At 33.2% G+C, this 27503-nt stretch overlaps 2 protein-coding genes across 3 annotated transcripts in view; one reads left to right on the top strand and one right to left on the bottom strand.

Annotated features, from left to right (window-relative positions):
* LOC135840158 (neuroligin-4, X-linked-like) overlaps positions 1 to 27503 on the bottom strand; it is a 642239-nt gene that overhangs the window by 78889 nt on the left and 535847 nt on the right. For both annotated transcript variants that reach the window (XM_065356537.1, XM_065356536.1), the window contains exons 7-8: positions 9669 to 10134; positions 4777 to 5161 (exon numbers count right to left, since the gene is read on the bottom strand). In XM_065356537.1, the coding sequence (XP_065212609.1) occupies positions 4777 to 5161; positions 9669 to 10134 (851 nt within the window). The remainder of the gene's footprint in view (positions 1 to 4776; positions 5162 to 9668; positions 10135 to 27503) is intronic.
* Positions 1 to 27503, top strand: part of LOC135840164 (tyrosine-protein kinase Src64B-like) — a 69896-nt gene that overhangs the window by 15827 nt on the left and 26566 nt on the right. The gene's annotated exons all lie outside the window — the stretch shown is intronic.

Genomic DNA, 27503 nt, shown 5'->3' with positions numbered 1-27503 from the left:
TTCTTTTTTATTTCGAAATAATGAAGAATCGTAGCTGTAGAGTGCGGTAGGTCTGCCTTATGCATAGTGTCCCGTTTTGGTTTTGGTCAAAGTTTTTATTTTTTAATAGGTGGGGTGGCCGGTGGGTCGGCATAATACGTATAATTTTCTTTTCCAAATTTTGACAAAGCCAGGCAAAATTTTTTTAAAATGAAATTTATGGCATTACGAAGAGTAGTTCGAATATGAGGCCTCCTATTTGCTGCTATGCTTTTTTCATTTCATCCAATTTGAAATTTAAAAAAAATGAACATTAAAATATTTCATTAATTGTCAAAAATTTTTAAAAGGTTAAAGTTTCTAACCAAATTGTTTCTGAATCTCAAAATTCCAAAATCAAAATCTTACGCGACGTCTGAGCTAGTTTCATTCCATATTGTTATATTCCCAGAAAAATTTATGCAATGAATGAATTAAAACTAGTTATCAATTTAAAAATTGCACAAAATAAAACGGTTAAAATTTATAAAATTGATAATTTGTAAGAATAATAAAAATACCAAGAAAATTCAGTCAAATAAATTAATAAATTATATAATAATAATTAAAAATTTACAGTATCGATTCCTCGTTGCTCCAAGTGAAGTGAACTCAGAAATGAAAAAAATTACAAAATCTGAGATTTAAATTACATAACTAAAAAAAAAAAAAAAAAAAAAAAAATAGGTGTATAGTAAAACTGTACCTATACCTACATACTTGCAAAATTCAGAAATTGAAATTCAGATAAAACTAGGATAAGGTGAAAAAAAACTGCTTCGACTATTCCAGAAGTAAATCTTACGAAATTTGGATATGGACTGATTTTTAAGTCTCTCCCTTACGGCCTTACCTTGTATTTATATTAAATTGGACAATACAAGCAAGAGCGAGACTTTTGGGCACCTGGATGAGCTGTATGTTTTTTGTGGTTATTTTTAATAGCCAATTAATAAAGTTCCAATTGGGACGTAGAACAGGTATGGAGCGCTAGTGTGCATATTGTTGAGTAGGTAACGAAAAGGTGAACAACAAACCTCGACAACCAATCACAACATTGTTTCATTCAGATATAAATGGTTGCGTTTGTTCTTTAGGAGTGCAGAGAGGATGGCGGAGGGTTTGTTGTTCACCTTTTCGCACCTTTTCAATTTTGTCACCAGAGTTCAGCCACTCCACGCGCTACATACAAACATCGAGAATTTGTCGGCATCATTGCTCAAATGCTCAATGCTCAGTCATTCTGAGGTATGCGGTGATACGCGATAGTAACGAAAAGAACTGAACTACGGACTGAATGAATCACTTCCAAGATTTGGAGTTCGTTCGCGGATGTTCCAACATGTGTGTCAATATAACGCATCTCACTGTGTGTATTAAGATGACAATATTTATATTACAGTGGAATTGTGATAACTTGAAGCTGAAGGGAAAGAAGTTGACTTTGAGAACGGACCTTAGAGTTACTGGAGTTTTCAAGTTAAGGGTATTCTCTACCACTGCAAAAACGTTCAAAATGTGAAGCTGATTTGTTTGTTATTTTCATCATTCGTTCATAAGATTGTGTGTAATTGAGTGAACGAATTTAGTCATACTTATGTCCCACGACCCGCTCACATCAGAACTTTGGGCAGAGATTTCTCCAAGAATTTTCAAAATTCTTTCAATTTTTTTTACCAATGCTAATACTCCATCATTGAAAGCGTGGGTATGTAATCATATTTTCTAATTTAGCTTTTCCAATGGAGATCTGACAATGAGCATCAATAGTACCTCCATTCAATTCCAAATGACAGCCACAAAATGACATGAATCAAAAATATCTCAGCATACCCTCGCTTTTGAATGTTTTCCGAGTAAAATAACCCCATGAAAATCTGTCCAATAACGTAGCGTGCCCAGTGATCGACAGTGCTAAGAATTTTTTCCTCTAAATACTGATGTATCTTCAAAACAATTTAGGTTACTGAGCTGCATTTTTTTTATGTACCTTCTGGCACTATTTGGGTACACAAAATATATTTTACTTTAGATTTTTATTCATTATTTAATGTAGTAATTACGTATTTTCAAGATAAAGTCCAAAATCATACATGGACCAGTAATCGACACACATGTTCCAGTTATCGACAAAAAGGGTGCCAGTTATCGACACAATAAAATAAGACTTGTAAACTGCTTTTTGAAAATTGATTCATGTAGGAAAAATTAAATTATGCATTAAAATTTGAAACTTCGAAGAAATGAAATAATAAAACCATAACCACAGCTTTAATAATTTTATAATTTAGGTGGAAATATCAGCTGTCGATGATTGGTACTGAACTGAATAGGTATGGAATTGGATTGTACCAGTGATCGACAGGTTGCTTCAATGTACGTAATTTTCGAATTTTTTTTGGTGTTAGAATGGTTTAAAAGAAATTATATTTGCACTTCATCCGACTAAAAAAGTATTGAAACCACTCTAAATCAACAAAAATTGAAAATTCAGTGAAATTTGCATTGAAACAACAGCTGTCGATTACTGGTACGATATGCATTATTCGACACCCTATTATCGACAGTTGATATTTTCACTTATTATTTAAATATTCAGGCTTTCAGAACATCAACAAAAGCAAAATCCACTTCTTGAAACCTTATGAAATACATTTAAAATAAAATTTGCCACCAAAAGTTGATTTACTTACTCAGAAATCCTTAACCATTCGCCGTTGCTCCTTAGATTTGAACACCAAAATTTAGCTAAAAATGCCACCAAAATTCAAGCTGATAAAAACATTATTTTTTTTTAACTTTTGGGTCTTGAAAACAGACGATTTTGACAGGCATGAATAGTTGGAGACCTAATCGATTGTTTTTACTGCAGTAAAAGTGGTAATAACAGAAATGAATTTGTTTTTTTGCCTATGGAAATTAGGTGTCGATTACTGGCGACGTTTTGAGGCATGTCGATTACTGGGCACGCTACGTTAGTTCTCGCACAATCCCCGACCAAAGTTTGTAGTTTTCATCAAAAATCGCTACTGATAACAGGGGGTAGAGAATAGCCTTAATGGAGTTTGAGTACCTAATCTCGATTCCACTGCATTTATAATCTCAATGTTAACCAAAGCTTTATTTAATCAATTTTTTATTATCGGGTAAACAATATAGACTCATCCGAGATTTTGGGCAGGTGTTCATATACTTACCAAAAAAAAATATTAATAACAGTGGTGATTTAGTTAGCTCCTACTGAAAATGAGTAGGTAACCAATGTTTCATAATATTTCTTCATATTTTGTAATACAGTTTGTCCCAGCCCAATTTAATAACATTAATCAACCAAGGTATAACATAAACCGATTGAACAAAAAAGTGATTTTTTTGCCAAAAATTTTTATATAGTCAATTTTTTATTAGGTAAATATGTAGTTATTGAACTAAAATTTTGCAAAAATTGTGAGAACAAGTGTTGAAAATAGTTTAAAGCTTCAAAAAGTTATGAAAAAAGTATTAAAAAATAATGTCAATCAGAAAAAAGTCTGAAATTTCAGAAGAATTAGGGAAAAACTGGATGAAAAAGGGTTAAAAACATTTTAAAATTACATTAAAATGCAAAAAACTCTTAAAAATCACTTAAAAATTATAACATTATCCGATGCTCTAATTGCAATAACCGATGGAATTTCAATGTAATGAGATATAAAAGTTCGGGACCAAACCATTTTAATAACATAAAGCGATTTATAACATTAACCGTTATAATAATAAGCGACTGTTACTGTATTATGAAACACCCTTATATCTGTACCAATTTCAGGACTAGATTTGGCGAGATTTTGAAAGTATATGAATTACAATATTTGTTGTGAAGTGATAATTTTCTCCTCATGAACTGTCAAAGTACCTAGTTGTCAAAAAAAGAGAAAAAAACAATGAAGGGTTGTGTTCAAATTTTTTCTAAAAACGTTGAGAAGGAGGGATTGGAAAAATGTTTAGTTTATAAAATTTCATGGTAAATTTCTATCAACTTGGCCTCTTGTTTCCATTTGCATCTTTGAATTTAGCCTTGATTGAGAAAATCGAGGGTGGGTATCCAGAGCCTAATTTCCAAAGTGTGTGATGACTTGGATCAATTTTTTTCCCCAATTATCAATCCAATTTTTCACATGAATATTTTTCTAATCTCATTAGTTAGACTGCTATCAGAATAATTGTTTGTTTTCTAGCCTATTTTACTTTATTAGACAATGATGTATGCAACGTGAAGGGGAGGAAATGTAGTAACCAGGAGAATTTTTTTTCCATTATCGAATCAAGTCACGTATCGAGAAATACGCTGTATATTTTTCGTTCGTGTACGGAGGTATGTTTTGGGGTTATTTGAACCTGTGTCGATATTACGTTCAGTTTGTTGTACCAACTGCAGTACTAGGGCGAGAAAAGGACTGGGTGAAATTGCCTATACGAAAGAGAGCGTGAGAATGAGATTACAAATAGCAGATCGAAATTTAACAACAATATTGTCGTGTTATCTACCTTTTAATACATTTATCAAAATTGTCGTCTTGACCGGCGTACAATTTATTTTTTATATTTATGGTTTTCTTGGTCTAAAGTAGGTTTAGTAGGTTAAATGAGAGATAAAGAGATTAGAGATTCAGAAGTGACCTTGTATGTAGTTGAAACAAACTAAGACTAGTTAGGTACCTAGTAAATGAATAAATTGATTTGAAAAAAGATATCTGTACTAGGAATATTTTCCCTTACCTGAGGATAATCCCCATCCTTGGTTTGATAATCGAACACATAAAAGAAACTCTTGGTAAGACGAGGAGTAGAATTAACTTGATTCGTGGCACTTCCACCTCCTCCACTACTACTGCCACTGGAACTATGACCGGACGAAGATCTGCTGAACAAGTCACCAGTTTGTACCAGAGGTGCGACAAACTGAGCATCGCTGAGCGCCGCGATGGTCGAATCTCTGGTGTTGATCGGATGCAAAACAGTCCTTTCCCAGTCCGTATACTCGTTGACGATTGTGAAAAATATTTCAGATAAATGATAGTTGTACGTGTTCCGAACGTAAGTCCGCAGTATTCGATCACGTCTATCGCCCTCGAAACCAGATTGAATGTCGTTGTGGCTAAATCTGCACATTTGAATACACACACGAAAAATATTACTCGCGATAAATTTAGCGAAAAAATGAAAATTACGTAGGAGGCGAGCAAGCGATGAAGAAGCAACTGGTGCTATGCTATATCGTTGGCATAAGACCATCGACCCGATAAAATGAGAGTATTTGTTTGGATTAAAGGTTTACCATTTCCGGGTTTCCAATCTACACTGAACGAATACGACTGTATTATTTTGGATACGATACGAGTATAGGAAGGGTTGCGCATCTATGTGATTGAATTTATTGTTATGTGTCAGGGATTATAAGCTCGATGGATGGATATCTCTATTGACAAATGGTTATGAATTTGAGACGATTTTTTTCCCTCTCTTTTTTAGATCCCTTCGAACGTATAATATGAATAAGTATACGTACGAAATATGAAATGAGAAAAATTGAAAACATTTTCTTACGCAAATATCACATTTGTGGAAAGAGTTTCGATGAAATGTTTCGTTGTAAATTAGAATACTGTCATATATTTTAAACAATTTCTGCAAAATTAGACAGAAAACTATAACACTATAAACTAGTCGTCTGGTCGATTTAATCAAGCAAGAGAGAATATTTCAACCATTATTTTATCTTTCAATTTGAAACGATATCAAAACCAAACTATATTCGTGAGATTAAAAAGCTGAAAATTATTGGAATAAAGAACTCAGCTCGCAGACAATACGTAACTATTTGCAGATGAATTGCGAACATCAAGAGTTTAAAGAGGTAAAAGTGGAAAATTTCGTTCAATTTGCGTGCAACGTCTCGAGGGAACTTGGAAACTGTTTGGAAAAAAAGAACAACGAATTGATGTAGTATAATGTAGCAGGCTTTAGGGAACTTCCATCGACTGAATTTTCATGTATAAATTTCGCTCGGAAAGAAAACATTGAAATATTGAAGTTGAAAAAAAACGACGAATTGTTTTTTTTTTTGAATTAATTAAGCGCACACTTGAAAAAATAAATAAAGGGAGATGTATTGTGTGAATGAACTTTTGGTTGTAGGTTTGAAACTGGCATTTGGAGGTTGCAAATTGTGTGGTTTGAAAATTTGATAGGATAAAATTTTTAGTCTCTTGGCCCTTATAAAAAATCAATTGGTTGAAAAAAGTGAACATTTTTTTGGTTTTGAGATGGACATGAGAGGGAGCGGAATTAAATGCCCCAGAATTGTTGAAAATGAGTACTTCCTCCACTTTTCAATCATTTTGTCAAGTACCTACTTAGCTCGTTTATTTTATTAGGTCCAAAATCAAATAAGAAATTCCGGGCCCAAGTTGAATTAATATTCTGATTCGTGGTACAAAATATTAAGAATAGATCGAAAAAGAAGGTTTAAATGTACCTAAACGTTTAAACAGTTTTGGAGCCGAAAGCCGAAAAAGTCGACAAAATGTTCGAAAATGAGTGAAGAACTGATGTTTCAATTTTTGGAACATTCCAATCATCCCCCTTCTTACCACCTCATCGAGGATCCCAAATGTCCCCTCTATATAACTCTAGATTATATATTTCAATTTTTCCAGTCAAAAGTAGCCAAATCATAAGAATTTTTACTGTTTTTAAAAATGTATTGGGGGGGGGGGGGGGTTCTGCATCCCTTCAAATGAATTCTCCAGAGGGAAGCTTGGGCCTTAAAACGTTGAAAAAGGTGACGTGGGCATAAGATTATTATGATTTTCAAAGATGTTGATTCTGATTCTAAAAACCATTTGACCTCAAAATCAAAAATAGAGCTTCCTCCAGAGCACGACAATGAAGTTTTGAGACCGAAAATTTCAAAAATTCAATATTGGGGGTATGATTGTAGATTTTTAACGTCGCTGATTCTGATTTTAAGATCCAAATTTAGATTCCTAGATAGATATTTGGTCCCAAAATTCCGAAAAATACGATCAAATTTGGTTTTGGGGTCAAACAGATTTCAAAGTTGGAATAAAAACGACCCCCCCCCCAAAAAAAAAAACTTAATTTTGAACATTCATATTGAATTTATTCAAAAATTTTAGCCCCAATCCTCTCTTGGTGCATTTTATTTTGGTTTCTTCTGATTCCCTGGATTTAGAATGTTCGACTGGAGCTCGGTGAAGGGAATCTGATTTTATGTTTTAACCCATTTAAGAATCAAAATCGAAACCTCGAAGCCATGTTTTTCAATATAGAAGCTGCATTTTTCAAAATTGTGGGATCCAGTTTTGAGGCTTCAACAGACTCAATTTTTATTTCGTTGTTGAACGACTGATTTCAAAATTAGAATAAGTGTTTCTAAAAATCTCTATATTTCAACACTCAGATGGAATTTTTCAAAATTTTGAGTTTCAAGCCCCCTTCATCTGATGCTGCGATGAGGTTAGTATTGATTTTCAGGGTCATATGGATTTCAGAATCAGAATCATTGCTTCTGAAAGACTAGGGACTTTTCGATATCCCTTCGGAATTTTATGAAATTTTGGGCCTCAATTTTTGGTTTTATTGGGTCAAGTGGATTTCAGATTCGGATTTAGTATCGTCAAAAAACTACATATTTTGATATCCATTTTGGAAGGAACGACCTTTTTTGGAGCTCTGTCAGCGACAGGGAGGTTTCACTTTTGATTTTGGAGGACAATTTATTTCAAAATCAGAATAAACGATTTCATAAACCTTTAATTTTTTTAATTTTTTAAAAGTTTGGTTTGAAGCCTCCTTTCAAGGGATTTATTTTGATTTTATGGAGTCGGACTAATTTTAAAATCAGAATCAGTGTTCCTAGAAACCTAAATGCCGACACCAATGTTGCATTTTTTGAAATTTTTGACTTCAGGACCCCTTCTGATGCTTTGAGAAACTCAAGGGTTGAATGGATTCCAGAATAAAAATCTTTCGATACCAATAACTCCTACTTTTTTTGAAATTTTGGGCCTCGAGGCTCTTCTGGAAGGCTCAAGTTCTTGGTTTTTGGGTAAAATGGGAATCAAAATGGGAGTCAATGCCCTGAAAAATCTACACATTGATGCATACTTAATTATATTTCTCAACATTTTAAAAGCCAAGCTCTTCTTCAGAGCTCATGTGGGGGGAATGTGGGAGGGGGGGGGTCGTCTCAATTTTGATATTTGAGCTACCTAAACCTATTTCAGAATCAGAATCAAATGTCACAATTTTCTCATTTTTTGGCCTCAGCTCTCTTCTAGGGTCTCAGTGAAAATTAATTTTCATTTTGGAGTCAAAACGGTTTTAGAATCTGAATCAGTTTATTTTCAAAAACCCATAATATTTTGCTAAAATCTTATTTTTTTAAATTTTAATTGTCGATGAAGCTGATAAAATTTTTAAAAAAATTATGAGCATAATTATCTTTTTTTTTAAGGCTCCTCTTTTTGAATAAATTGTTAAAGTGTGAGGGAGAGGAAAAGTTGAGAAATGTGAATAAAATTGTAAAAAATGAGGCATTTTCTTAATTTTTCAATTTTTGTATCATTTTCAAATTCACTGAAAAATATTAACTTTTGTTCGGTTTTGAAAAAAATTTCGCAACGAATTATTTTTTTACCCGAAAAAAAAACTCTGCTTGCCTTTCTCTCAGAATAATAAACGTAATAAAAATGATAATAAAAGAGCATTCAGCGTACTTCGGCGCAACTAGACGTTGTATAACGACGTACTTTTTCTCTCTTGTACTTTTTTTTTTCGACGTGAAAACTAAGGGTAAAAAAACAAAGCCTAATTGTTGTGAAAAACGACCAAATCGTTGAATTTTTTCTTTCGAAAAAAGCCTCGAAAATTCCGGATTACGAGTAAAAAAAAATTTCCTAATGTTTTCGATAAGAAATTTTTTACTCGGTTGAAAAAACCAAGAACAGATGAGAAGGAAAAGAAGTCTTGGAGTGGCAAAGAATAAAAAGCCTCTAGTTTAACGAGAAAATAAACGTAATCTGGTACTTTGGAATAATACTTTTTTTTACTGTCCTTTTGTTTTCATTCAAATGTAAAATGGAGACAAGCCAAAAGAAAAATATAACCGGCTAAAATATTAAAAAGCAGAGAAAGAGAGAAAAACTATATAGCGGTTTAGTAGAATAACAACAAGAACGATGCCTATAAAAACTACTACCTACTATTGTCACATAAGTAAGTAGGTACGAAAAAAATGAAGAAAGACAGCATCGGAGGAGAAAAAAAAACAAAAGGAAAAAATCGATGACCACATTTTATCCGGTATTATTAAACACAGACACGGTGAGGAGGGAAAAAAAAGAGTAAGAAAAGGTATAAGTAATATGTTTGCTGGAGTTGAGTTTAAAGATATGAAGCGCGAGTGTGAGAGACACAGGAATAGAGATAGAAAAAGGATAAGAAAATGAGAAAAACAGCGAAGCTACGTTGTACCTTGGGCAGGGCGCATTTTGTCTTTTCGAAAAAGCAAGCACAGGCCAGGGCAAAAGCAAACCGAAAGCGAAAGAGGGGGAAGCAGGAAAACGCTCGTCGACAAGTATTACCTCCATAAAGCTTCGCTGGTGACACATCCGAATAATAAATCGTATTTATTCGCGGTGATCAAGGATTTGGAATCTCTGGGCTTGGAATTGGCGTGTAACTGCGAACCTCCTGCACCCCCCGATGAACCGGAGGCGCCGCCTGCGCCGGCTTTATTGTACGCTTGTAGCTCGGGTAATATATTGGTGAGTATTTCTTCTTGGTAATTGGTTTTTATGACGACGCCGTCGACGCTGGGCCCGAAAGCGTTCAGAAAAGTAGGCGCTACGATTTTGGCTTTCATTAATTCGGCGATGGGTACTTCGCGTAAGCAGTCTGTGATACGTTCGTGATTCTGAAAGGATTCTTTATCCGAGCCGGTGCAATTCATCTGACGAGCTATTTGTAAGCTGTAGATTACCGGCTCTTCGACGATCGCCCAACTACTCAGTGCTGATCCGGATAGCAATATTGCTCGATGGAATAAACCTGCAACAATGTTAACGTGTAATGTAACAGCGTGTTCAGTTTGAACGAGATACGATAAAAACAGATAAAGTGAAACGTAGGTATAAATGAAAGAAACATAGTAGAGAACAAGATGCGACGAGTGACGCTTTCTTGGTCGAAGTTCCTGCGAATATGCATCATGATTTTGTGCCACTGCAGTGGTACATAGTAACACTTTTCAGACCACTGTCTCTTCACATCGTCATTCTATGAGGATGAGACATTTAAAAAATCGCATAGTGTAAGCTTAAGAAGTGCTTCTTGTCAATTCACACGAAACTTTAGACAGGCATGAAACAAGGTCACTTAAAAAGTGACTTTGTCACTATTTCACGTGCAAGTCACTTTTTGTCACTATTTCAGCGAAAATGGCCAAAAAAAGTGACTTTGGTCACTTTTTTAAGACTTTGGTCACTTTTTTAACAATTTGTCGTGTAAAAAAGAAAAAGATTCGGCACCGCAGCAGTGCTGAAAGTGTAGCTCTGATAAAAGAAAAATATTATTTTTTACTTCTTGAAACACAAATTTTCGAAAGCTTTTGCCCTCGCTTCGCTCGGGCTTGTTTTATTTTATTTTTCACAATCAAGATAAAAATTTCTAAAAAGAATTAAGTTTTAAAGCCGAAAAATAAACTCTTTATCCTCACATTTAAAAAACATCGTTTTTATGCCTCTTCTCAAAATACAAATTTGCAAGAGCTTTCGCCCTCGCTCGAGCTTGTTCTCTTTTCTTTTTCAAAATTAACTTCCTAAAAAAACATCATTCTAATTCTAAAATTAAAAAAAATAAAAATAAACTCCTTGCATTTAAAAAACCTTGTTTTTAGGCATCTCGAAATGAAAATTTTCAAAAGCTTCCGCCCTCGCTTCGCTCGGGCCAATTTATTTTTCTTTCCAACATACGACCCAAGATGATATCTGCTCCAAAGTTTGCATGTTCAGTAACGAAAATAACATTTTTTACACCTTTCAAGTTTGGATTTTCCAAAATTTTCGCCCTCACTCCGCTCTGGCAAAATGTTCACCGTTTCATATCTATTTTATTCAACTTATTTGACTCAATTTAGTGTAGGTGCAAGTGGATTTTTTTTTAGTCATAAACCTGTAAATTTTTCAAAAATTTGTTTTATCTTTTTACGAATTCATACTTATAGGTTGACCTAATTCAGCATACAAATTCTAATTTAGTTCAGTAAATACGTAGATCTAATACACTCATTTCAATTTCGTCAAATTGTTCAATTTTTAAAAAAATCAGCAACTTTTTGCGTTTTTTTCCCTCAAAAGTTGACGAATTTGAAATTTTTAAACCTCCCTCAAAATTACAACATTGGCTAAAATATTCAAAGTAAAAAAATTCAAAAAAAAGTACACATGATTTTATTCGTTTGTTACACACTCCCTCCCCCCAATCATCGCCCCAAAAAAACTGGCGTCGCATCAGCAACTGGCGCCAAATCCCGGTACTTCGAAGTGCCCCATCCGCCCCTGGGTATACATCAACACTTTTCTACGCCCATGCAGGGGGCTGGGATGGTTACTAAAAAATTCTCCGATGATCGCTACATAATATATATTTTGTTCACATTTCTTAAAATTTTGGTCACTTTTTTTCAAATTTTTGGTCACTTTTTTGCTATTTTTCAGTCACTTAAGTCACTAAAAAAAATAAAATAGTGAGTTTCATGCCTGTTTAGACTTTCCCCATGTTTTGGATGCGTGAGAAGAGAACTTAGAGGAGGTGGGGGTGGAGGAGGAAGAGTGGCATAGCTCATGCATCTAAATATTATCAGATTATTCTGAAAAGTGTTTAATCTGGAAATTGACGAACCAAGAATATCTGAATTTTTGAAAACTAAATTTATGATCATTATGTCTGGGAAATATTAAATAACTTTCAGAAATGTTGAAATAAAAAATACAGAAAATTCTATACAGGGTGTCTACCAGGTAATGAAAGTAGTAAAAGTAGTGAAAAAGTAGTGATTTTCAGCAATTTTGCTTAAAAGGTAGTGAAAAATGAAAAAAAAGTGGAAACCCCGATTTTCCGCGCATGAAAAATTTTTGAAAAAATAGCTCATTTGTTAACTTTTTTAGGACTTGAATTAGGCACGTATTTTTGAAAAATTTTGCCCTCGCTTCGCTCTGGCTATTTGCTCTTCTTTTTCCATATAAAAAACTTATTGTTCAAATAGCAGAAAAATACTCCTTTACGTCCATAAAAAAAACTTTACTTCTTGAAACATGAATTTTTGAAAGCGTTCTTGGCCTCGCTTCATTCGGGCTCGTTTGCTTTTTTTTCATGTTTTAAAATTTTGAAGCAAAAATATTAAACTTCTTCATTCATCGCCCAAGAAACCAACGTTTTTATACCCCTCATTCAAGTTTTAAAATTTTGAAGCAAAAATAATAAACTTCTTCATTTATTATCCAAGAAAACAACGTTTTTATACCCCTCAAAATACTAATTTTCGTAGCTTTTTACGAAAAATTGGTATATTTTTTCCAAAATGTTGTTCAAATTTTCCATTAATTTTTTTTCAATTTTTTATTTTGAAGAAAGTTCTTTATTCGCCCAATTTCATTACAGTAACAGGAACCTTGAAGGTGAAAATAAAATGAAAACTTGAAATGACAAAATTATATTCTCGACATCCGCTTGTTTGATGAAAATCTTGGGATGTTTGAAGACATTGGAAAAGCGAAAAATTTTAATGTAAAATTTTGCTTCGTCCGAGTCCTCCCTCTCTTGAAAAATCCCAAGTATTTAAAAAATGTCGTGCTAAAGTCCTGCTTTTCTATTTTGAAATTTTGTCTGACTAGACACCCTGAAAAGTCGTTGCTAAAAATAAAAATAAAAAAAAACTTCATCTTTCATATTTGAAAAAATTTTATTCTCGAAATATCTAGTTGATTTGTCAATTTTTCGAGTAGCAATGGTTATAAAATCATTTAATTGATTTCAAATTGATGAAAACGTGTACTCCAATGTAAAAAATTACAAAGTTCAAACAAAAAAAAAAAAAAAAAAAAAAAAAAATGAAAAAAATGAAAAATTGTTTTTGTCTGGGGTGGGGGGGGGTCGGGGTAAAAATATTTTGGAAGACAGTGATCTTTTTTGAAAGGTAGTGAAAAAGGTAGTGAAAAGGTAGTGATTTTCGCCAAAAAAATTCCGGTAGACACCCTGCTATAGAACAGTTGAACTACCTGTATGAACAGCCTATTTTTAGGTCTCATGATCTTGAAAAAATGGTAATAATTTTAATCAACCTTGGAAACAGTTTTTTCCAGTTACAATTTTATTTCTTCGGAGTTCTAAGAAATTATTTTAAAATGGCATTTTCGTACACACAGATTTTTTTTCGAAAAAGACACTTGAAGCAGTTTTGTTTTAGTCTTTGTTTTTTTTCAAATTACTGAATATTCTATTTTCATATTTTTATAGACTTTTCAAGCATTTTTATGCAATTTAGCAGGTTTTAATGATCTTATGAGTATAATTTTTTCTGCTTTTTGCCAAATTTTTCTGTAATTTCATCAATCGGAAAATTTTCAATAATTTTTGTTCACTTTTTTTGGATTTGGTACATTTTAGCGATTTTGATAATTTTTATGATATTTTGTATACTCAATTATGAATTAATTTTATGAGATTTTCTAGAATTTTTTTCGGATATTTTTTGATTGTAATATTTTCCTTGTTGCAATATTTCGTCCTTTTTATTGGTTTGTAAGACATTTCAACGAATTTTAAAGCAGTTTATCAAAAATTTTGCCTAAATAAATATGCACGTACAAAAAAAAACTCGAAATAAAAGTTCTGGCCAGTGCTGATTATATATAAAGAGGATAACAAACCCCTTTTCCAACTTGAATTTTTTTGTCAATTTTGATTGAAATTTAAAAACAATTTTTTTTACCCTACCTACAAATTTTCTTTCAATTTCATTTTTTTTGTTGAAAATTTTCCTGTGAAAACTTTGACTACGTTAATTTTATTTATGTGTGAAAGGGGGGAGGGGGTTCGAGAGCTGAGCTTTCTGAAAATTTGGTTGAAGAAAGTAGTGATTTTTTCCAAATAAAAAAAAACGTTAGATACCGTGGTTATATATTTGAGCTATCTTTCTCCCCACCCAGTCTTCTTCCAAAATCTTGTTTATTTGAGATGCTTGAGTAGGGGAGAGGGAGGATGTTTTGGACATGTGGATGTTTTGGACAGTTGCTGGTTCGACGAGTTGGTTTGCTTTTTTTTGGCCGGGTTTTCACTATTATGTGGCAACATCGCACCACACCTGATATTTGACAACATTTACCGGCTATCAACTCCTGTGATAAAAATATTTTTAGTTTTTATTTCAAAGTGCTGTTTTTTGAGAAAATTGTCCTCTCACTTTTTCTGCTCTAGAAAAATAACCAGGAAGAATTTCATCAAGCGCCAAAGTGAAATGAAATCTCTGATTCCTCCTCTACAATTATCACTTATCACCTTTTTGTAAAAAGCTGATACTTTTTTCCTAGAGCCAGTTGAAGTAAAAATGTCACAGGTGGATGTTTTGGACACTTCGATTAATTTGTGTTAATTCGCTATGTTTGGGTGTAAGAATGCATCAGTTTTATCCGACAAATACAGGAAAGACTTTTAATGAGTCTGGAATGTTAAATGCTAATCAAGAATGATTTGAAGTTGCCTCCTGAAAATATGTCGATTCGAGCAGGCCAGCACTGGCTGAAAAATATGGCATAAAAAAGTGGACTCTTCAACATTGCCTCACTAATATTAAAAACAATCCGAGTCAACTGAAATCAAGTGAAATTGTGGACAGATACTGACGATTGATTTCTAATGGATTGAAATTTGGGATTTCCAAAAATAAACATTCAAAAAAACGTCTTTTCTCAGCATGTCCAAAACATCCACCCGTGGTGTCCAAAACATCACACCGTTGTCCAACACATCCACCCAAAATGGGTTTTCTTCAATGTCCCGTGGTTGGCTCAATTTGAAACTTAAAAATTTTTTGAGTAGGTCAAAATGTGCGCGTTGAGATCCTCTTTCAAATAAGACCAACCCCACCTTTCTAGGTGTTTCCTATCGCTCGCAATTTCAAATCAAAGAAAAGTGTCCAAAACATCCTCCCTCTCCCCTACTTGAGTAGTATAAAATATGGATTTGAACTGGCAGGAACATTTTGTGAGAAATGCCAAAATCTATCTTAAACTTCACAACAGCTCTTTATCTGAATTTCATTCTGGTTATTTGTATTGAAGATCCCAAGGAAGGCTCCAATATGGCTCTCGAGGAAGATCAAAAATGGGGTATGAATCACAACTTTCCACTACAATTAGATCAAATTTTGAGTTTTTCGTGAAAAATAAAATGAATTCCATTTTTCAAAGATTCCCCTAAAATCAAAAAAATGTATTCAACTTTTGAAAATTTTGATCACAAGTATGTGACATATCAAAGTATTTGTCAGAGATTGCTATTAACGAATAAACTAATAAAAACGCTTATCTCAACTCAACTCACCTTTCCCAAAGTCAGGAAATAAAATAATTCGAGCCATTTTTTTCGATTTCATGATTATTTCTTGGCGACAAGTGATGGATCTTGATTTTACTAGATCATTTAAGTAGGTATATTTCATTAATTTAAGCCAAAATAACTACCTAATAGAATTTTCTCATCTTCAATTTTCAAAAATTGAAATATTTGAAAAAGATGTTTTGCTGATAAATTCGACCCCACTCTCTGTTTAAAAAATATTGAGATACAATATTTTTGAAAAAATTGACCTGTTGTTTCATATGTTGAATCAAAGTTTTGAAATGTTCCATTTTATTCTTCCCATATTTTAAAATTTGAATTTTCAATAATTTTCTTTCAAGTAATTTAAATTTAGAAAAAAAATTATAATTTGAAAATTTGGGATTGAAATTTGAGCAATTTTTTTCATTCTATTATAATTTTTGGGAAAAGAGTGATAAATTTCTATTTTGTATTTTGATTCCCGAACGTTGAAATATTTAAAAACATCTTGCGCAGTTCGCAAGATCAACCGACTTTGCTCTAAATATACCCCAGTAATTTACCAACATTTATATCAGTAATTTACCAGACATTACGTAAAAATTTACCAATTTATCAAAATGCGCGGAAGTACCCAAATTTACCGATTTAATGAATACGAAAAGTCGAAAACATCGACAAAATAAAATAGTCAATCATAAGTAGCCATCATATTACACTTTTATGAAATTGATTTTCAAATAAAAATTAGCGTACTTATGAAGACGTAACCGTCATATTACAAGTGGAATAATATATCAGGAAAATTGTTGACAAAAAACAAAATTATTACCGAAATTTACCAATTTACCGAAATTTAGCTATTTACCAAAATTTACCAATTTACCAAAATTTACCAATTTACCTATTTACCAAAATTTACCTATTTACCGAAATTTACCTATTTACTGAAATTTACCTATTTACCAAAATTTACCTATTTACCGAAATTTACCAATTTACCAATTTACCGAAATTTACCAATTCACCAAAATTTACCAATTTACCAATATTTACCAATTTACCAAAATTTACCGATTTACCAAAATTTACCGATTTACCAAAATTTACCAATTTCCTAAAATTTACGAATTTATCAAAATTTATCAATTTACCAAAATTTACCATTTTACCAATATTTACCAATTTACCAAAATTTACCAATTTACTAAAATTTACCAATTTACCAAAATTTACCAATTTACTAAAGTTTACCAATTTACTAAAATTTACCAATTTACCAAAATTTACCAATTTACCAAAATTTACCGATTTACCAAAATTTACGAATTTACCAAAATTTACGAATTTACCCAATTTTATCAATTTACCAAAATTTACCACTTTACCAAAATTTACGAATTTACCAAAAATTAACCCAGCAATTTACTAACATTTACCTCAGTAATTTACCAGACATTACCCATTAATTTACCAATTTTCCATTTTACCAAAAATTACCCCAGCAATTTACCAACATTCACCTCAGTAATTTACGAGACATTTCCTCACTAATTTACCAATTTTTTTACCGAATTTTAATTACCCCAGTAATTTACTGTCAAAGGTTTTTACCAATTTACCAAACTTTACCAATTTACCAAAAATTACCCAAGCAATTTACCAAAATTTTCGACCAACTTTAATTACGAGTAATTCACCAAAAATAACTAATCATTTTATTTACTAAAAATTACTATTAATTAACAAAAAAAAAAAAAATTATCAAAATTTACTGGCTATTTACCAAAAACTTAATGTTTTTTGTTAAAACAAAAATTACACTAGAAATTTTTGAAAAATTTTGATTTTTTATGGCAAAAAAATTTTGGACGGATAAAATTAACAAAAAAATTATCAAAAAAATCAACAAAAAATTTTCTCCTCTTGACTCGCGCGGGATTCGAACACCCGACCTTCGGCGTACCAATCTGCAACCTACACACCCTAACCACCCCATCTGTTTGTTGGGGGTGAGCCGTTTGCGAGATATAAGGGTTTACACAAATTTCTGCTTATCCATAACGTTGAAACACACTTAAACGTTCATATCTCGTAAACGGCTGAACCGATTTCGACCAAATTAAAAATTTCTCTAGTTCAGTATCAAAGCAATATTTTGCCATCATCAGGTTCGACTTAAAGTTCGGAGCTTTTGAGTTCAGCGTGACACAAATTTATACATAAATTGATATATAAACTTATATATAAATATTCTAGGGGGTAAACTCGTAACTTTTTTATAGATTAACCAGCAAACTCATAACGTTTTGACAAACTCGTAACCTTTTTAGGACGTGACTTTTCGATGAGGTGCCATATGAATCTACAAGGTGTGGGGAGTCTACTGGCAAAGTTTGAGCAGGGACGTGAGATTGCCGTTTATACACTTTCTCTTTTGACTCAATTTTCAAATGAGTACATAGCCTAATTAATAGGTATGAGGACATGAGAAAAAGGTGCTTATTGCCAAGAATCATTTTATTCATTTTTTACGTTCTGTTTGGTGATTCTGGTGGTTGAAGGTCTCCTCTTTCACATGGCGTGGTCGAAAATCGTCTAAAATGAATTTTTGACTGCTCAATTTCAATTTGAAGTTGATTATACAGGTCCGAATTTTCGTGTTTTTCAATCTAAACATTGATTTTATGGGAAAAGTATGCATCCTAGGAAAAAAATGCAATGAAGGAAACTGTAGAGAATTAAATTTCCTTTCTGCTCAGAGCTGGTTATTTTTTTGTAGGATGCTTTGTTAAAAAAGCATTTGCGAAAAACAGAGACGTATGAGACTTTTAAAAAAAAGCTTTTCTGAAAAATTGATGTTTTGGCAATGAAATACCTTTCCACAGGTGACCCAAAAATCAAGTTAACGAATATAACGCGGCCTAACATCGAGTACTATCAGGCCTATGGGGTGACGCGTCGAGCGTATGCACAGCAACGAAGTTACAGAGGGGTCTTGAGATTGCTGTTTATACAAAACGTTATGAGTTTACCTGTATGCGGCTATATATATATAGATATGCAAAGGGTACCTCTACGTCACCTTTTATATACTCACGCGTTCTCTTGGTCACCGAAATCGGTGACGGAGGCGTTTTGCCGGTGACGAAAACGTTGCCCTGTGTATACCAAGTGCAAACGGTTTGTTTTCCCCTGAAACGTAAAAGGGCAAAAGTTTGTCCGGTGACGAAAAGGTCATGTATACACCTACTGTATACAGATTTTAAAATTTTTGTTCCATCAACACGGACATACCCTCGACGTCACCGTATATAAACAGTACCTTTTGGTCACCGCTTTTTAAATGCTTCCAGTTGTGTTATATTTTCGTATTCGTAGCCAGCGCAGTTGTAATCTATTAGGCAAGGCAGCAGGTGACAATTTGGTATAGTCAATATCTTTTTAAATACACAAGGTCACGGAAGAGATCGGTTTATAATCGGAGGCAAATTGGTACCATTCTCGTAAATTTTTTTTGTATAAACTTAAAGCATGTAAATCAAGTGGGGAAAAGAGTATAAGCACTATTACAACTGTGCTGGTTACAAATATGAAGTAAATACACCGCCGGAGGCATTTTAAAAGCTGGTGACCAAAAGGTACTGTTTATGTACGGTGACGTCGAGGATACTTAGGTCCATATAAATAAATATATATATAAACTTATCTCGTTTTGCGCCATATGTCTTATCGTGATCAGCACACTCCAAAACCTCAAGAAAACCCACCCCCACCCAATTCCTCAACCATCATGACAAATACAATACCTTACTTTTCCGTTTCCGGCAAAGTCGGTAAAAGGTGTCCCCTCTTTTTTTCTTTTTTTTGATATTTTGTACCTACTCACTTTTTTCTATTCTTTGATCTTGGAACAAAAACTTTGAGACTCCCCCTTCCGAAAAATATTGAGGGATTTTCGGGGAGATGTCTTGTTTTTTCATATTTCAAGTCAAAAACTTTCGAATTATTCATTTATTCTTCCCTTAGTTTGAAAATTTCTTCTTATGGAATGATAAAAATTGGGGGGGGGGGAGATATTCAAACATCAGAAAAATTGTGAATTGAAAAAAACCGAAATGTTTTTGTTCATGGTGAAAAAATTTATTGAAAATGTACTCACCTCCAGTAAAATTGATCAACATTTGAAAAATTGAGCAAAATATGGCATAAATTGCTTCAAATTTGATAAAATGACAAAATTGATGAAAAAAATCCAATAATTCCAAGAAATTGTTATAAAATTTCAAAAAGTATCGCCAGAATTGTTGAAACAGCATTAAAATCACTGCAATAATTTATGATAATACATACATTTGTGGAAATATAAAAATATTTCTCGAAATGTTGCGAAATTATGTCTTTTGAAATGTGGTGAAAAAAGTTGAAAATAAATTAAAAAATTGAGGACTCGAAAAAACAGGAAAATTGCCGAAAATTACGAAAACATGGCTCAAATAATGTCAAAATTAAATGAAATTTAACAAGAGTTACATTATACCTACATTAGTATCACAAAAACTGGAAAATTGAAAAAAAAAAAAACGAATTAAAAAAGTGTACAAAATTTCAGCGAAATTGAGCAAAACCTATAGGTAGAAGAAATCATTAAGATTCCAGTTAAAATCCCAAAAATGCTAAAGAACTAATAAGAAGGCCAAGATAAGTATACTCAATAATTTGTTCCAAAAAAACCGCTTCAAGGGTCGTGAGAACATATGTAAATTTAATTCTAACCAATATTTCCGCTCGCATGTGACGTGAAACGTATAGTGTGTGTACTTTTCTAAATTTAATTCAATACAGCCCGCATACCGATATACTTTTCATTCCAAACAACACGTGGAAATTGAGGTATATTTTCTTATTCCTGCAAGACATTCGAGCTGTTTTGCAAATCTCAAATTTCATCATAAAATCACTGAAATTCTTCTCAAATTACGTTCGAGCTAGAAAAACTTTTCGTTCGCTTCTCATTAAATGAAGCATTTGCCAATATCAACTTGCCAAATCCAGAGCAGTTGAAAGAGAAGGCAAGTGAAGAGGAAAGGTATCGCTTCGTCGGCTCAGGTGCCTATTCCTTCGATTTCGCGACGCACAATATGCGGGATTTGATTTCAAGGTTGAAATTTCCACAAAACCGTTGGCGTTTCAATTTTTCCTTCTTCAAAGACGATGGCTTATACCTAAATATTTCTAGATCCATAGTATTGAAAGCGAATTTACGCGAATAGCGAGAGTCAGTTCACGGTTTCACTTACGGGTACTCCTATTACTCGTGTATCTATACGCAGACTGATTTTCCTCGCGAATAAAATTGAAAAACACGTAATGAAATATGCGAGTATCAATTTACCATCGAGCTCTGCGAAAATGTTGGAAAATTATGCCTCGTCTCGAAAACCTAACTCAACCTGACTCTGTAGGTATAGGCTGAGCGAGTAATGTAAAGACAGAGGATAAAACCGAAAGAGAAAAATTTGCACCGAGAATGTAAAAGAAAAGAAAAAAAAATTAAACAAAGAAAATAATTTCCTTAATATTCGAACCGAAAGTGGAATAAAAATACGTGACATGCACGAGTAAAAGGTAATTTGAAAATCTTATTCCGCAAAAAGTATAATAAATCAGTTCGTTTGAAAACTGCTACGTGGTGCGAGGAGAAGGTGCGTTCAAGTGGCAGCACAGAAAACTACTACGATGTGCACAGAACGAGAAAGTTGAAAAGAAAGAAAGAAAAAAACGAGAAAAACTGGGACCCGAGCTCAACGAGCGCCTATTTCGTGTTTCCGTCGAATATCTTTTTACACGAGTTCTACCTTCTGTGTGTTTTTACTTTTGGTTTTTTATTGGTCGAATTTTCTTTCTTATTGTTTGGGTTTGAGATAATTTGGACTGTTGTATTAAAATTTTGCGATTTAATCATAAATTCTAGAGTTTATGCGATTTCCAATGTCCTGTAAAGGACAAGGAACCACGACGACGACGACGATATTACGAATGGAATCTCTCGATCATTCAGTCACCCTCCATTGGTGATTTTGTTCATTTTTTTATTCACTCATCATTAACCCTTAAAGGCCTAAACCAAACTGGAAGTGATCAGAAAAAATGCTTTCAATTTGTTGAATGGGACTTACATGAATATCACTTTAATGTGTAGTATGCCCCCTGGCCCCTCAAAACTATTTCGTAAATGAGGGGTCAATTTTTTCAAATTTTTGTAAATTACGAAAGAGCAAAATACCTAATTGGCCCAAATTTGAGGTAATCTTATATAATCGCATTCCACCCACCTAATTATTGAAAGCAAATCCTTGATGAGCCCCTTCCCATTTTTGGTGGGGCATAAATATGAAAAAGTTGACGTAAAATACAACCCAATGTCCCCCATTTTTAATTTTATGAATTTGTTAATATATGCATTCACAAAATATAATCACGAAGGGTATATGCAGTGGGGTACTAAGCGATTTTTTCAATTTTTGACTAACTGGTTTCGTAAAAGTTGCTGAAACATGAGACGTGAGTACATCAAGTACTGCATATGAGAATACACTGCACTTGAGTAAAAAGATATGAAAATTATAAGATGTATATACAAGCATGCCTGAGCTTTTTCAGGACTTTTCACTTTCAGTTGCACTAATATGTAAAGCTCATCTGAATAAATTTTACCCATCATTCGTAAAAGAACTGAAAATGGTACTTGCTGACAGTGGGTTACTACTGTACCCATACTGTAAATTCTCACTTCTTGCTAGTAGCTCGTAGCGAGTTGAAAAAATTTCACACTGGTTAACATTATAACTTGTAGCAAGTTGAATGTGTTGCCGGTGTCCCAGTATGACGTCATTATTGTCATCAAACACTGTCAAACGTCAATCGCACATACAAATGACATGTGTCAAAGCATAACTCCTCCCACTTACGCATTATCAAGGTTTGGGGTGAGTGCGCAGACTAAGTTCAAAATCAATCAGGTTGTGCTTGCTATATGCTACTATCTACACCCGAATCAACTCAATACCCCCCACTAGCGGGTTTAGCCGGTATTTTCACCAGATACTGGTTAGCGGGTAGTGTAACCATTTTCAGCTCTAATTCATAATTTGGAAGAAGTGAAATTTTTCAGATGATGCGGTTTACATGACTAAAAGATTGAACACACATAAAGGAATTATGATTAGTTACAAAAATTAATAACTAGGTATGTAAACAAGAATGCCTGAGATTTTACAGAAATTTAGGCTGACAGCTAATCACACTTGTAAAGCACATCTGTATATGTGACCATCCGCGATAAAACCGACCATCCGTCGCAAAAAATTGAAAAAAATTTTTTCGCGAATTTTTGTTCCCTAAACCATTTAAGGCCCAAAAATAGGTGAAAAAACATTTTCGATTTTTTGCGACGGATGGTCGGTTTTATCGCGGATGGTCACATATATTTCACACATTATCATACGTAATTAATTAGGATAGTGAAATTTTTGTATGATGATGCAGTTTACTCGACTAAAAGATGGAACACACACAAAGGAATCATGATTAGTTATAATAACTATGTAAACAAGAATGCCTGAGCTTTTACAGAAATTTAGGCTGACAGCTAATCACACCTGTAAAGCACATCTGTATATATTTCACACATCATTCGTAATTAATTAGGATAGTGAAATTTTTGTATGATGATGCAGTTTACTCAACTAAAAGATTGGGCACACATAAAGGAATCATGATTAGTTATGAAAATTAATAACCATATAGATGAGAATGCCTAAGCTTGTTCAGAACTTTGAGGGTGCCAGCTTTATAGATTTCTAAAGCACCAACAAGTAAATTTCACACCTGATTCATAATTAATTTGGATAGTGAAATTTTTGTACACTGATGCAGTTTCCTCCACCACATGATTGGGTACATCATCATCAATTAATCATGCAGAAATTTCACTATCCAAATTGATTATGAATGATGTGTGAAATTTATATAGATGTGCTTTAGAAGTATGAGTAGCTGAGAGCTTAAAATTCTGTAAAAGCTCAGGCATTCTTGTCTATATGGTTATTAATTTTTGTAACTAATCATGATTCCTTTATGTGTGTTGTGGAGTAAACTGCATCATCATACAAAAATTTCACTATCCAAATTAATTACAAATGATGTGTGAAATATATACAGATGTGCTTTACAGGTGTGATTAGCTGTCAGCCTAAAGTTCTGTAAAAGCTCAGGCATTCTTATTTACATAGTTATTAATTTTTGTAACTAATCATGATTCCTTTATGTGTGTTCAATCTTTTAGTCATGTAAAGGGCATCATCGGAAAAATTTCACTTCATCCAAATTACTAATGATGGGTAAATTTTATTTAGATGAGCTTTAGATATTAGTGCAACTGAAAGTGAAAAGTCTTGAAAAAGCTCAGGCATGCTTGTATTATACATTTTATAATTTTCATAACTTTTTACTTAAGTGCAGTGTATTCTCATATGCAGTAGGTACTTGATGTACTCACGTCTCATGTTTCAGCAACTTTTATGAAACCTGCAGCTAGTCAAAAATTGAAAAAATCGCTCTGTACCCCACTGAGTATACCCTCGTGATTATATTTTGTGAATGCATATATTAACAAATTCATAAAATTAAAAATGGAGGACATTGGGTTGTATTTTACGTCAACTTTTTCATATTTATGCCCCACCAAAAATGGGAAGGGGCTCATCAAGGATTTGCTTTCAATAATTAGGTGGGTGGAATGCGTTTATATAAGATTACCTCAAATTTGGGCCAATTAGGTATTTTGCTCTTTTGTAATTTACAAAAATTTGAAAAAATTGACCCCTCATTTACGAAATAGTTTTGAGGGGCAGAGGGGCATTCTACACATTGAAGTGATATTCATGTAAGTCCCATTCAACAAATTGAAAGCATTTTTTCTGATCACTTCCAGTTTGGTTTAGGCTAATGATGGTGATTTGGGATGTATTCGCCAAAAAGTCGAAGAATTTTGACCAAATTGAGTAAAAGACATTCATTTTGAGTTGAAAGTTGCCTAAAATTTTTTTTAGATCTGGGAGTGCCCCTATTAGGCTCGTTCAACAGGCTCCTCCAATAAGAGAGCACGAATGTGCCCAAACTTTTAATTTCTCTTCAATTTCACCAAAATATCAAATTCATTATCATCATTATTTATAATATTACGTATTATTTAGAGGGCATTAAACATAATACGAAGGTATTATATCACAATTCTCCTCCCTCGCACTCTTCTTCTCGCTAGTCAGCTCCTTTAATTCTCTACAAACATCGGTATATAGATGATAATAAAACACGTGAGAATCTTTAGTATTATACGACGAATTTTCCTTGCACAGGTAGAGAGGTAGGTATAGTATTTCTGTTTACAAACGAGCCTTCGCATTAGTGCGGCTTTTTAAGGTACTGTAAGTTTTGCTGTTTGGAATTAGCGGTGAAATAATACAAGCTAGTTTATTAATATTATCAACAACAAGGTGTTATATTCGTGTAAACGTGTCGCCTTTGCGTCTCACACCTCGCTGTGCAGTGTGCACCATCGAATAAAGGCACATGTGTATTGTTTACTCTACAGCTACCTATTCTATAGATACATCTACCTATCTATGCATGTAATGTGTGGAATAAAAAACAGAAATACGACTAGTTACTACTCGTAGATGACAGTTCCTCAACCCTCGTAGATCGGTATCTTTCACACCACAGGCTAGGAAAAACAGGGAAAACGGGGTAAAAGAGATCGTAGGAAGAGACAGTGATTCAATTGGTTACAGGAAAAGAGGTAAAAGAGATATCGGACATCTGAACTGGATGCAGAATACCCAAGGACATCGCGAGTGAAAGATAACGAGCGGTGAGGAGGAGGGAAATAGATCGTTACTCGAGTGTATTCATATAAAAAAAATCGAAATCTCAAATAGGTATACGGTTACATTGCTCACTTCTTTCATTTGCATAGTGATAAATTATGTAAATGAAAGAAATCAGCTTAATTTGTATATTTGAGGCATTTATTTAGAATTGAAATGGAAAAAAGAACAAAGCGATAGCAGAAACAGAAACACCATTGAGGATTAGATTGAATGGATGAATTTTTCACACTCTTTAAGTAAGAGGTATTTTAAAACAAACATATGTTTCAATAATGACCATCGTATAATTTACAAGTAACACTATACCTACCTAAATTAAATCTAACGCCTCAGCTAGAGGTCTTTTCTTCAACCTAGTCAAGTGTTGCCCACTAGGGTGCATTAAACTGGGTATGTGTTTAAATTCAAGACACATAAAAAATACATGAAAACGAAACAGGATAGGAAATGAAACAAAAGGACACACAGTACCAGATGCATTTTTTTTGGTTCATTCCCTTCTTTATCGTGTATCCTTTTACATAATTAGCCGTGAAAAACGAGGAAAGAAGCGACATATCCGAGGATAATTTAAACTGTAAGAAATGGTCACTTTTATTTACCATTTCTACAATTTATTAGAGACAAAATCGAGAGGCGAGAAACAACGGCAACGGCAATAAAATATACACCCTGTCGATATGCAAGGGATACCTCATAGTGAGTTTCGGTTCACTACACAGATGGGAGATACTCACCACTCAAATGCATATTTCGATACCTACCAGGTTTGATAAAAATCGGATCAACCGTTCCTGAGGAATTCAATTTTTAATGATTTATTCGTGTGCCATTTCACCCCAAGCGAATTACATAATTATTATTAGCGAATTTCCATGTCAGAAAGACGTAAGCTATTGTTGTTTTGCATGTCATCTGAACGATAGCATGACTCAACTCGACGCCACAAGCCGACGACGATTATTTTGAAGGAATCGTTTATTAACATGATGATCTGTTTTCGAACGAATTGTTTACTTTTAGATAAATTGAAATATATTCATTTTTCAGTGAATTGTTCGTGAGGGGATCAAATTCATTTAAGGGAACTATTCATGAACGAAATCACGGATAGATTCGTTATGATTCATCAAAAATTATTCAATTCGTTCGCGAATGATTCATCAACGATTAATCCATTCGTTCGCGAATGATTTACGAAAAATTATTCAATTTGATCGCGAATGATTCACGAGAAATTATTAAATTTGTATTTTTGTTCACATATGATTCCGCAACAAATTAATCAATTCGTTCGCGAATAATTCATCAAAAATTATTTAATTTGTTCGTGAATGATTCATCAACAATTTATCAATTTCACAATTTGTTCGAGAATAATTCACTAAAAATTATTCATTCGTTCGCGAATGATTCACCAAGAAGAATTCAGTTCGTTCGCGAATGATTCGCCAAGAAATTGATAAGTTCATTTGCGAATGATTCACCAAAATTTATTCAATTCGTTCGTAAATGATTCGTCAACAATTGTAATTAATCAATTCGTGTACAAATTGATTCATCAAAATACTTACCCAGAATAATTCAATTCGTTCGTGAATTATTCACCAAAAATTATTCCGTTCGCGCAATATTCATTAACAATTAATCAACTCGTTCGTGAATGATTCACAATAAATTATTCAATTCGTTCACATATGATTCCCCAACAAATTAATCAATTTGTTAGCGAATAATTCACAAAAAATTATTCAATTCGTTCGCGAATGATTCACCGAGAAATTGATAAGTTTGTTTGCGAATGATTCACCAAAAATTATTCAATTCGTTCGTCAATGACGTCAATGACTCGTCAACAATTGTAAT

Source organism: Planococcus citri, chromosome 3 (assembly GCF_950023065.1).
Source record: "Planococcus citri chromosome 3, ihPlaCitr1.1, whole genome shotgun sequence".
In the NCBI taxonomy this organism is placed as follows: domain Eukaryota; kingdom Metazoa; phylum Arthropoda; class Insecta; order Hemiptera; family Pseudococcidae; genus Planococcus; species Planococcus citri.
Note: the sequence above shows the minus strand (reverse complement) of the source record. Positions and strands in the feature narration are given on the sequence as shown.